The sequence below is a fragment of the Vicia villosa genome, linkage group LG4 (genome assembly GCF_029867415.1).
Source record: "Vicia villosa cultivar HV-30 ecotype Madison, WI linkage group LG4, Vvil1.0, whole genome shotgun sequence".
NCBI classification, from domain to species: domain Eukaryota; kingdom Viridiplantae; phylum Streptophyta; class Magnoliopsida; order Fabales; family Fabaceae; genus Vicia; species Vicia villosa.
The window spans coordinates 133202651-133216629 of NC_081183.1; the positions used below are offsets into that span (position 1 = coordinate 133202651).

At 35.0% G+C, this 13979-nt stretch overlaps 1 protein-coding gene across 1 annotated transcript; it reads right to left on the bottom strand.

The window, feature by feature from the left end:
• Positions 1–5127: 5127 nt before the first annotated feature.
• On the bottom strand, positions 5128–6129 carry LOC131597897 (uncharacterized). The gene has a single exon (XM_058870557.1). It carries the CDS (start codon positions 6127–6129, stop codon positions 5128–5130), a length of 1002 nt encoding a protein of 333 aa, XP_058726540.1.
• Positions 6130–13979: the final 7850 nt, after the last annotated feature.

A 13979-nucleotide genomic window follows, 5' to 3' on the forward strand; every position in this document is an offset into this window, starting at 1 on the left:
ACAATATTTTGGCTCACCTACGGTGTGCTGAATATATATGTCAACACTTAAATGCATCCTGTAAAGATCAGTTATTTCTAAGGCTCCTTTATCATCAACCAATTCAGTCATGCCAAATGTAGGATCTCTGTCCCAGATTCTCTCAAACTCCCTATAACCTAACTCCTTAAGAACAACAACAAACTCAAAATAGCCCCACGTGTCTGCATCTATTTTCAAGTCAGAAATATCTCCTCATTCGTACTGACTATTGTCACTATCAACTAATTATCCACTACGATGAATTGTTAGATCATATATTCGTCCATTACACCTGAACTAGAACAAACCCTAAATAAGAATCATACTTTAAAAACCCTATTTCATAACAATCCCTAATTAAACATACTAAGAAACCCTAAATCAGAACGAACCCTAATTTCATAAACTTAACGAACGGAAAATTTTTAAAAAACACACACTTCAAGCAGGAATTAGAACCATTTAGGGTTATAAATGACAAACTTGTGACTCAAATGTGATTTCAATCTTCAATCTTCCGTCGATTACATTCTTCAAATGACAAACCCAGAGTCTCACCCTTTCACCCTTTTGACAGTTGTGATTTCTGAACCTAGTATTTTTTAGACTTGTTTTTTAAGTATTAATGATATATGAACGTATTATCGATATAAGTTGTCAAACAAGCCACGTGGTTACTAAAAACATAACACAACTAACAAAACCAAACGGAAGGATAAACGTGATACCGTTTTAATAGATAAGGAAATTATTTGAACTTTTTAAGAATTAAGGGACCAAACAGGACCCCGAGTAAAAGTTAAGGAAAAAAAAGGGATTTTGCCAAAAATAAATAATGCTACTAATCAATAAATATGTAAATTTATAAAAAGATATAAGTATTTTAAACAAAAATACGTACATAACATAAAATAATTAAAATAAATAATCCATTAACATTAAAAAAAATGAGAATATAAAAAAAATTCTGAAATAATTATTTAAACAATTCAATTTAACAAATTATAATATAATTTTATTAATATTAGCAAACAATCTCTTCAGTCTTGAAATTATTGGCATGTATCATAATACCATGGTGTAGATAAATTTCTTTTGATTTTTATGGGATTTCATCTTAGTGATCCATTAGAAGATTGATAAAACCAAAACCTCTACACATTGGATACCTCAAGACTTACACCCACAAATAAAAAAAAAAGAGATGGAGGGAGAAAATCAAATCAAACATCAAACAAATTAAAAAAAAGATTTTTAAAATAGAAAATAAGAAGCAAAAATTAAATCACACATCTATAAGGTCTAAAAGAATTATGCACAACACTTCTAAACTTCCCCTTCTAGTATGATATTATTACAAATTTCCCTAGCAACCCTTATTTAGAAAGTTCAGCTAAACCTCTTTTAGTGATATGTCGTAATCTCAAATGTCATAACTTCGTTTTGTCACGAAGGTCTTGACTAGAAAATGATACATGACCAATAGCAGCAGAACCATCCAAAATATACAATTCAGATATTTGTTTTTTGACATTTAGCCATTATCAATACACCATGAAAAATTTTAAACACCACATGCTCAATTAAATTATAGTAGCCTAGATCATTAAACATTATTATCGATAAAATATTCCTCTTAATTTTGGGAACAAAACTCACATTATGCAGAAGGAACTTACAATTATGGATCTATGTGCTTGTAGGTATGAAGTTTGAAACAACTTATTGATTTAGTTTTGACGTTGATAATGCTATTAGGAGAAGTCTTCATCAGTCTTGTTGATCAAGGCTATGTTTATTCAAGTGATGGTTCTTGAAGATTAACCAAGTGACGGTGTTTTATATTTTGATCTAGTAATGGTGCATGATATGTATTGCGGTCCGAAAAATTAATGAAGTCACCACCATCTTTTATTCATTCCTAAGGAACATGGGAAACAACGGGAAAACCCTAAGGGAATAGATAAGACAGTAATAACAAGCAATTAAGGGTTAGGGAGACAAATAAGTGAGAGAAAGGTGTTAGACACCCCTTACCTACCTTATACTCAAGGGGAACTGTTGTACCCTAAAATTTGCCCTCCTAATTTATTCCTAGATGGATTAAGCTTTGAAATCATGAGCATCTCTCCGTTAGGTCATATGCATACATACATGCCATTAGCTCTATGATTATCGGATCAAGGTTTCATCTCTCAAGAGTTACAAAAAGTGATCGTTCCGTCAGTTAATGTAGTGAAGCAAAATTCAGGTTTCTTGAAGATTTGAATACAGTCTGTGTAACACCCCATTTTCTACCCGTCGAATATTAATAAAATTAGAGTAGTAAAATTTCAAACATAAAACAGGATGTCACATTTTCTTCAAAACAACAAAACATGCTCAAGTTAAACAATTTGATACATAGCACACTTTAGGATAAACTAACATAAAGACTTAAATCATGGTTCTCAAACTTCACTTTAGTAATGTAGCGGAAATAAAATTGTAATTTGTTTCCAACAAATTCAGCTTCATCAAATTCAACAACAACTTAAAATAAAAGAGAGTTCACAATAATTTCCATTAATCCTCAAGTAAACGATAATTCATTAAAACGAAATAAAGCAATCAAGCGTTCAACCCCCAAGTGCTACATATCAGAGCAAAGGACACCAACTCGAGCTACTAACGATAACGGCTACTCATCTTGGTTACCTGCACGTTACCAACAAAAGGTAACATTCAAACATAAGGGGTGAGATATCTAACAATCTAATAAATCGTATGATAAATAATATATGATAGAATTTAGATAATGTAAATCTCCGCTTCACAGATTATTCACACAACAAACAATCATAACATACTCATCAACGTAATATAACGACGAATTTACCGTCATAACAACTCAAATATGCAACATGTGATGTAACAACTTATTCAAATGTGCATGCATGTGGTACCATTGGAGCAAAACTCCCATCGTGTTTGCCATTAAGGCCAAGGCATAAGCCTTCATTATCATTGTGTTTGCCAATCTAGGCCATCGCAAAGTATGCAAATGTATGCGACTCAATGAATGCAACATTACACACAACAACAACAATTAACATTGCAATTAACATCGTAATCAACATCTCAATCAACATCGTAACCGACATCGTAATCAAAAAAATTTATCACAACATCATAACATCACAGCACATTGCAAGGAAAAACAACAACACAGAGTAACACAACCAATTTCATCACCTGCAAATTCCCAGTCTACGACGAGTATATAACACATCGAATCTCCCAAAATAAACTACAAACAAACAACATAACTATTCAAACTATTTATGGTTGATTAATTATCGGCTAAAAAATCTATTATTTATATTAAATCAATTCTATCCAATTATCCTACTGATAATCTTCACCAATCACTTCCTTCTAAATTATTGAAACTGCTAATTGTCTACTACTAATTACCTCTGTTGTTACTATGCATTTAATTACTAAATTTTCTGCTATAAACCAATTATGTAATATCATTATTAGTTATCTGCTACTAAATTAATTGGACTACATTAACTCGATAACAAATTATCTCTGTAACAATTAATCGAGTTAGCTCTGCTAAATATATATTCACTCTGATAATACCTTGCTAATTATCATCTCGGTACAATTTAATTTCTGGAACTGCTACTAACTCAAAACTCCTAAAAACCATTTATTTAATAATACGAAACTATTATTATTATTTTATATATATATATATATATATATATATATATATATATATATATATATATATATATATATATATATATATATATATATATATATATATATATATATATATATATATATATATTAGTAACATAAAGACTAAGGTCATTATAACAAAACAAAACAAAAGAAACATGTCAGGTTTTTTAAAAAAAAAAAGAAGATATTACAGCAAAGTGTCGTTCGACACTTCTTCCCTACTAAGCATGCCGTTCGGCATGCCTTGTTCCCCGTGTGTGCCGTTCGGCACACTCCCCTTATCAGGGTGTGCCGTTCGGTAACCAGTTTCTTCCCTGCAAAATATTTTGGTTTCTTCGGCAATTTTCCAGTTCTATTTCCGTGCCTCTTACGATTAATTACCAACAATAATTTCATCATACGGTACTTCAATCGATCACTACCAAATATAACTTTCTATTCACAACATCAATTAATTAATCAACCAAATCAAACACAAATCCAACATAGAAAATCACTACCTTCACAAACAGAACAACTACGAATGCATGGTAAATTCCCCATTATTCTAATTCCCACATACTACTCATCATACAACCCATTAGAAAATTAGAACCCCACCCTTACCTTGGATTGAAGGTCTCTCTACGGAGTTTCGGTCGAATTTCGGTTTGATTTTTGGTATGCAATTCTCTCCCGACGACAATTTTTCTCCCAAACCTTGTTCCTCTCTTGTCGAACCCTTCACGTACAACCACTTCTTCTTTTCCTTATTTTCTAATAACTTCTCCAAAACCTAATTTCTTATTATTTATAACTAGTGAACCTATTTATCTTATTGGGCTTAAACAATAACACACACACAGTACCTCACCAAGCCCGCTTAATTACTCTCAGTATACCTCTTTTACTCATTGTCTCAGTTTCTTGGTCTAATTTTAATTACTCCGAAAATTTCCGAAACGTTAAATATTATTCTAATGATATTCTAATACTAAAAATATTAAAATTCTTGACTTACTATCGCTCCGCTATCCCGAACTAATACCGACTAAATTGTCCCAAAATGTGAAAATTTCAATAAATATCACAAATGACTAAATTAAGCAAATAACATTTTTCCGGGTGTTACAACTCTCCCCACTTAAAATATTTTCGTCCTCGAAAATCTATCCGTCACCCCCACCTCCAACCTACTCCGACATATCAACATTCAAAACAATAGCAACCATAACATACTTACTCTTGAATATCCAACATCGCATTATCACCTTAACAACATCTTCTACACAACCAGTAACAATAACGCAACAAGTAGCACCGATATCAATAATGGTAATTAAAGGAGCACTATAAATGAAATATGTACCTCTTATAAGCTTGTCCGCATTAATTGTCTGAATCCCCAACCAACGTGAGCACTTTTCCACCGATTTGCGCCTTCTTCGGTTTCTGACACAGACTACTAATGTGTCCTTCCTCGCCACAATTGAAGCAAATCACCTCCTTGTGCTTACACTCTGGCTGTGCATGTCCAAATTTTCCACAACGAAAACACCTCTTCACTTCGGTAGTGAACACATTAATCTTATACCCAGGTTTCCCACACTTGAAACAAGTCACATTAGCAGGAGAATCTCCCCCACTAGATCTGTGGCCCTGACAGCCTTCAGCAACTTCCGATTTACCCTTGCCCGCTGGAGCATCATACGGCTTGCCACGGTTCTGGTGATTCTTATTCCTCTTCTCACTGATCATCTTATATTGAGCAATGTTGTCTTCCTCATAGATTCGGCAACCATCCACCAAATCGCCAAATACTCGAATCTTCTGATAGCTAATAGCCTTCTTGATCTCGGGGCGCAACTTGTTCTCAAACTTGATGCACTTCGAGAATTCTCCATTTGGTCCATCATAATGCTGATAGAATTTAGCCAGTTCGCCAAACTCTGCAGCGTAAGTAGTGACCGACATGCTTCCTTGTTTCAGCTCAACGAACTCGATCTCTTTCTTGCCTCGAACATCCACAAGAAAGTACTTCCTCAGAAACTCCCTACGAAACACAGCCCACGTCACTTCCTCACCAGCAACCTCCAACCTCTGACGATTCTCTAACCACCAGTCGTCAGCTTCCACCGTTAGCATGTGAGTACCATACCAAACCTTCTGCTCTGGAGTGCAATGCATCACACGGAAGATCCTCTCGATCTCCTTCAACCAAGTCATTGCACCATCAGGATCATAGGTACACTTGAAGACACACAAAGTCTCTCTCTGGAAGGTAGCCAAACTGCGAGATCCAACATTCTCATCCATGTTCGGCTGATTTTCCAAAGCCTGAGCCATAGCGTCCAATGCAGCAGCAATCACAACGTTGTTTCTTCCATCCATAATAACTTATCACTTCAACATAAATAGCAATTAGAAACCAATTAACAATACTCGATTGTTAAACTAACTATGACACGACACTTGGCCAGACGGACCCACCTGCTCTGATACCACTAATATAACACCCCATTTTTTACCCTTCGAATATTAATAAAATCAGAGTAGTAAAATTTCAAACATAAAACAGGATGTCACATTTTCTTCAAAACAACAAAACATGCTCAAGTTAAACAATTTGATACATAACACACTTTAGGATAAACTAACATAAAGACTTAAATCGTGGTTCTCAAACTTCACTTTAGTAATGCAGCGGAAAGAAAGTCGTAATTTGTTTCCAACAAATTCAGCTTCATCAAAATCAACAACAACTTAAAATAAAAGAGAGTTCACAATAATTTCCATTAATCCTCAAGTAAACGATAATTCATTAAAACGAAATAAAGCAATCAAGTGTTCAACCCCCAAGTGCTACGTATCAGAGCAAAGGACACCAACTTGAGCTACTAACGGTAACAACTACTCATCTTGGTTACCTGCACATTTCCAACAAAGGGTAACATTCAAACAGAAGGGGTGAGATATCTAACAATCTAATAAATCGTATGATAAATAATATATGACAAAATTTAGATAATGTAAATCACCGCTTCGCAAATTATTCACACAAAAAACAATCATAACATACTCATCAACGTAATTTAACGACGAATTTACCGTCATAACAACTCAAATATTCAACATGTGATATAACAACTTATTCAAATGCGCATGCATGTGGTACCATTGGATCTCAGAACTCCCATCGTGTTTGTCATTAAGGCTAAGGCATAAGCCTTCATCATCATTGTGTTTGCCATCAAGGCCATCGTAAACAGAGCAAAGCTCACATCGTGTTGCCAATCTAGGCCATCACAAAGTATGCAAATGGATGCGACTCAATGAATGCGTTACACACAACAACAACAATTAACATCACAATTAACATCGTAATCAACATCTCAATCAACATCGTAATCAACATCGCAACCGACATCGTAATCAACAAAATTTATCACAACATCATAACATCACAGCACATCGCAAGGAAAATCAACAACACAGAGTAACAAAACCAATTTCATCACCTGCAAATTCACAGTCTACGACGAGTATATAACACATCGAATCTCCCAAAATAAACTACAAACAAACAACGTAACTATTCAAACTGTTTCTGGTTAATTAATTATTGGCTAAAAATTCTATTATTTATAATAAATCAATTCTATCCAATTATCCTACTGATAATCTTCACCAATCACTTCCTGCTAAATTATTGAAACTGCTAATTGTCTACTACAGTCAAGATACAGTGGAAATGGTGTGCTGAACCGCGGTGTTTCGGATATTGAAAAATTCATAACTTTTGCGTCATTCGAAATGTTTGAGCGGTTCTTTTTGCTAATGGTTCGTCTTGACGTCCTCTTCGATTCGTTTGTTCGGGTCGAGAGAAAATTCCTCACCGAAAAATTCAAGAATTGCAAAACACGGTGGAAACCGCATGCTGAACCGGGTTTTTGATCCATTGTTTCTTGATATTACGAAATTCATAACTCTCTCAATTTTTATCGGATCAGGACGATTCCAGTGGGAGAATTTCACTAATTTTGTTGGCTACAACTTTACTTCAGGTCCTAAGTTTGGATCCTACTTTGAAGACTTCAGTTTATGGCTTGCTTCACAATGTGCATATGGAAATAAGCTGAAAATCCTGCACAACAAAAAAGAAAGAAATCTGGATGCATATTTTCTCATCACTAAAAAAATCATAACTTGCTCAATTTTTATCGGATCGGGACGATTCCGGTGGGAGAATTTAACAAATTTTGTCATCTACGATTTCGCTTCAGACACCAAGTTTGAATTCCGCACCGAAAGGTATGAGCTTGTGGTTTGTTTGCACGCCTTACACAAAATAAGCTGAAAAATCTACAGTGGGAATTTTTAGTATCACGTTCTCGCCTCTCTGAGACACTGAACTCTATCAATTTTTGTCGGATTGCACCTGTTATTTCGGCATCGCGTCAGGAATTTTGTTGCCGACGATTTTGTCTTTAGTCTCACGTCGGAATTATGCACTGAACTTTATGGGGTTTTATTTGTGTGACGTCGATACATGAAATAAGTCGAAAACCTAGCTACTTGCACTTGCCTATATATTCTATTTCATTTAAATTTCCTCACAATTATCATTCATTACCCCAAAACACTCTAAATCGCTCTCTTATTTCTCTCAAAGATCAAACACAAACTTTTCTCATTCTCTCAACTTTCCTCATGAACATTCAAATATTCATCAACAATCTTCATCAAAACTCAAGAACAAAGAACAAAAATTCAAGATCCCCCCTCTCTCTCTCTCTCTCTCTCCCTCCTCACTCACAACACTCTTTCTCTCCTTACCGTCGATCTATCTCTCCGGCTGCTTTCCCTCATTCGCACCACCGGCCACCGCCGCGCCAACCGCTTCCGGCCGCCGCTCTCCCTCCGTCGCGATCTCTTCCTCTCATTGCAGATCTCTTCTAATTCTCCTCTCCGATTTCGTTTTGGTAATTCTTCATCCTTTGAATTTTTTATTCTTGATTATGTTGATTCTTGAATAATTGTTTTCTTGAATGTTAAGCATTAATTGAATCTTGATTGTTGAATGATGTTGATTTTGGATCTTGATTTTTTGAAGTTAATTGTTCATATAATTTGTGAATCATGAATAAATGTGGAACCGTTGGTTTGATTGCGTGAATTTGCTTGTGATTCATGAAACAATTTTCGTTTTTGTAGATTTATTGTGGAATTAATTGTGATTCTTGATTCCGTTCATGAATTGAAAGGCGGATATTAATTGTTGAAATGAGCTTGATTCTTGTGTTGAATTGTGATTCCAGATTCGATGTTAATGGATATTCATGTGTTGAATTTTGGTTTCAGATCACTTTAGTTGATAATTCGTGTGTTGTGTCGGTGTTGAGCTTTTGTTTCAATATTGATAAATTGTTGACTTCATTTGCGATTCATGTGTCGATGTATGATTTGATATTAATTTTAGTTTATCGATACTTGATTGAAGTTTGGTTTAGAAGCATGAAAACCGTGTTGTCGATGTGGGTTTATGTGTTACATAGCTTTTGCGACTTCCACTTAAGTTGTCACGTGTCGAGGTTCGTTTTTATGCGATAAAATCTTGATTTAAAACCTTTTTGTGGACGAACACCGACATGTGTTCATTGCTGCCTGGAGTTTGCAAATATGCCTTAAACTTCGATTTAATTTGTGCACAATGGTTATTTGAGTTTGCTAGCATATATGCTTGAGATTGGTACCACTTTCGTTTGTTTTTAAGTCGACCTTTCGCATGTGTTTATTGCTTCCCGGAGTGAGTAAGTAGCGCTTGTGTGGTGATTTAATTGCGGTGGTTTTTATTCCGAATTTTCGAGCACCTCAAAGTTTAATGCAATGCTGCCCCGTTTTCAATTTGATGTTCCAATACTTGTTTGGATTGCTTTTCTTCGTATCTTATGCTTTATGTAGTTTGTGATGCAGATACTTGATTATGTTTATGCTTTCTTGTTATTACTAATGCGTTTGTTGACTTGTGCAAGGCATTTCAAGAGAGTTTTCAATCGTTTATTTTGATTGAAAAGCATTTGCGTTCCACTTCATGTGTGGATTTGATTCGGTTCCAATGCGATTGATTTTTTCTAATTCCATGATATATATATATATATATATATATATATATATATTTTTCTTTCTAATTCCATGATATATATATATATATATATATATATATATATATATATATATATAGCTTGTGTTTTGTCTGGACTTGGTATTTATGCAGGTTTATTGTGAGATATTCGGATGTATCCGATATGTTCCAATTATGATTTATTTTCACGTCAACGATGCTTTGATGCTTATGTCAGATTATTGGATTTCTGACTTCTTTTGTTGTATGTCATCTTACGTGAAGTTTCCGGGTTTTTCTGCTTTGCTTGCTTACTACGGATTGTTATCCGTTTGGTATATTTCTCATCCTTTTATGATTCCGTGTTTTACTGCTTTCCTTGCCATGAGAAGTAGGACTAGATATGCATGACAGGGAGTCCCTACTTTAGGTGGGCAATGCTGTTTTAAAAGACCGTAGAAGGCAATTCCTACTCGTGCTTGTTTGTTTAAAGCCCTTAAAGAAAGACATTTTTGTGTGTTTATATTTGTGCCAAAGACCTCAAAGAAGGCATCCTAATATCCATTCCCCATGGATAATTCCTCAAAGAAGGCATACGTGGAAAAGGTCCGCAATCAGCCCCCACCTTTCAAGTCCCCAGGTCGTTCTTAGCTCACGTCATGCGTTAATGCTTTGAATTATGCTACTCTTGTTATCAAGTCAGTCAAGTGGAAAGGGCCAGCAATCGGTACCCCACAATATGTCTTCAGCTCACGTTTGCAAACATTGATGCTCCGATGTGATCTCATTATCATCCCTATTCTCCTTTCCTTGATAACATGATATCATGGTTAAGAGCTTTTATTCCCCGTTTTTGCTTGCCTCGATGACTTGATATCTTGGTTAAGCCTCCCCTTTCCTACCTCGATGACACGATATCATGGTTAGGTGTGTGCTACTTGAGTGAGTGGATACTCCTCAAGCTTTGTGGACTGGTTTTCTTGACTTGGTCAAGTTCTTGATTGCTTGTACTGTTTTTCCTAATTCATTTTTAGGTTATTTTCGGTATCGCATGTTTGTCCTGATAACATGTTAGCATTGCTTGTTTGCTTGATACCTTTCACATGTATTCCTGTTACATGTTTTGCCTTGCTTGTTGGTGCTTTCATGCATGTATTCTTATTATTTGTATGTTCACCTAATTCATGTTTAGGCTATCTTCGATATTGTTGTTAGAACATAGTTTGGTTCAATGTCTTCGAAAGAGTTTTGATGATAACAAACACATAAATTTATATAAGAACAAATATGCACTCTAATCCTATGTTTTACCTTGCAGAAGTTCTGAAGTAGGTGACAGTGATTTCTCAGAAGCAGAAGGTTGCATTGAGAGAAGCTTATAAGAAGAAGATGCTCTGAACAGTGATTTCTCAGAAGCAGAAGGCTGCATTAAGAGAGGTTTGCAAGAATAAGAAGTTCTGAGATACCGAAGGAAGTATACAAGAACAAGAAGTTTTGAAGACGAATAATCTAGTCTCAAACTCTACACGCTTCAAGCACCAAAGCTGCAACTAATACCCTGAAGATTAGAAGATCGAAATAACGTTACAAAATCAAAGCACGATCATCATTGTAACGGCTGGGAATTAAATTCAATGGACAAGATATCTATTTTTGGAAAAAGCTTTAGTTCAATTCATCATCCTTCCAAAACAAGCAAACATGTCTCTCAACGGATCAAAAAGCCCACTCTATATAAAGGAGACATTATTGAAGAATTAAAATATAACTCTCACGCACGAATTCACTAGTGCTATATAATTTTCTATTTTATTAGTCATATCTTATTCTTGTGCTAGAAAATTGTGTAAAAATCACAGTTGTGATATAGCTTATTAGAAGCAAATTCTTAGACACACCAAAGTTTTAATTTGTTATAAAGTTGCCTTGAGATCACCAGAGTGTAGTGGTTCTTGAGAAGACTTAAACGGTTGTTTAAGTGGTTGTAATCAAAAAAATTTATTTAGTGGATTAAGACCTCGTAAGACAGAGGCAAAATCACCTTGGCCGAGTGGACTGGAGTAGTTTAAGTTCAATTGAACCAGGATAACCAATCGTGTACTTAGTTTTTAATTTGTTTAAAAACCCAATCCGACCCCCTTATTGTGTTTTTCGTTTCTTCAATTGGTATCAGAGCGCCTGGTTCTGGGTGCATACACTTAACCGTGTCAGAAAAAGATCCTAACAGAAAAACACTATGACGGAACCAGTTAAAAACAACAACAATGATAACTATGATGATAGAGACAAAATCAGTGGAACACCACCAATGTTTTATGGAGAGAACTTCGATTACTAGAAAGACAGAATCGAGAGTTTCTTCCTAGCTTATGACGCTGATCTCTGGGATATGGTAACTGATGGTTACAAACATCCGGTTAATGAAAGTGGTCATAAGATTAAAAGAAAAAACATGACTAATCAACAGATGAAATAATTCAAATATCATCACAAGGCCAGAACTATCCTTCTATATGCTATCTCATACAGAGTATGAGAAGATCACAAACAGAGATTCAGCCAACAACATTTTTGATTCTCTGAGAATGACACATGAAGGAAACACTCATGTGAAAGAAACCAAAGCCCTTGCACTCATTTAAAATTACAAAGCTTTCAAAATGTAAGAAGATGAAACAGTTTAGACTATGTTCTCAAGGTTTCAAATTCTTGTTGCTCGACTGAAAATTCTGGACAAAGGATACTCAATAGGCGATCATGTAACGAAAATCATTAGAAGCTTGCCAAAGAAATGGAGACCCATGGTTACAGCTTTGAAGCTTGCCAACAATCTGAACACAATATCTCTTGAAGAACTCATCAGCTCCTTAAGGAGTCATGAGATAGAACTTGAAGAAGATGAACCTTAAAAGAAAGGTAAGTCCCTTGCCCTTAGATCTAAAAATAAGGTTAAAATTAACGCTTTTCAGGCAGAAGAAGAAAGCTCTGGAAGTTCCTCATCAGAAGAAGACGAATTGTCTCCTCTCTCCAAAAGGGTCCAACAACTCTGGAAGCACAGACAGAAGAAGTTCTGAAATTCCAGAAGATCAGAAGATCACTCTGGATCATCCTCTGGACACAGAAAGACCAGAATCAAGGATATCGTATGTTACGAAATGTTTTTTTCTGTTTAATTGTGATGTTTGATGTATTTTCCTAAATTTTACCATATTTGAGTCGTGTCAGTCGGTAATAGTTCGGTATAGTAGATTATTATTTAATCGATGATTTTTACGTTTTCGGTAGTAGAAATATATATGACGTGTTATTTTGCGTTTTGGGGTTTTTCGGAGGAACTAAGTTTAGACCGTAAAATAGATATTTTAGTTAGATATTTTATGAGTGAATAGGAAGTAGGTGGAGATAGAAGTGAGGTAGAAATAATAAATAGAAGAAAGAAAAACCAGAAAAAGAAAGAAAAGAGAGAAAACTTGTGAAGAGAAGAGAAAGAAGAGAAAAACAAAGAGAAGAAGAGAGTTGTAGAAAATCCAAACCAAGCTAGAATCAAGATTAACCAAGGTAAGGGGTGAATCTAATTTATCTTGGATGTATGATTCTTATAGTTTTGTTTTGTTTTTGTTTTTGTTCTTGTTCATTTCTATGCTTGACCAACAATGGTGGATTGGGTGTTTTGTGAGTTTTTGAAGTTATAAACATGATTTTGTGGTGTGTATGTGTAGTATGATGATAGATATCTTCATTGATCATGTTTGTTTTTCATTTCTCCATGTTTTCTTGCTCATGAAAGAATTATTAGGTTATTGACATTTATTGAATAAACCATGAATCATTGATTGTTAGGATGAATATATGGCATGTATGGATTATGTAGGAGGTGTAGGGAAGCTTATTTGAGGTTTTGAGATGTTTGGGTTGGGTTTTGCAGGTATATTGTGTCATACCCCAAATTTGTCCTACCCTTTAACTTCTAACTGGCTTAGGCTTTACAATTATGTACATATCTCCTTTAGGACATTAACATAATCCATGCATTCATTGATAAATAATCTGGCAAGGGATCAAGGGTCGTTGAAATAAGCTGGAGTCTCACATAGGCCTTGGCAAAAGGTTATTTATTCCC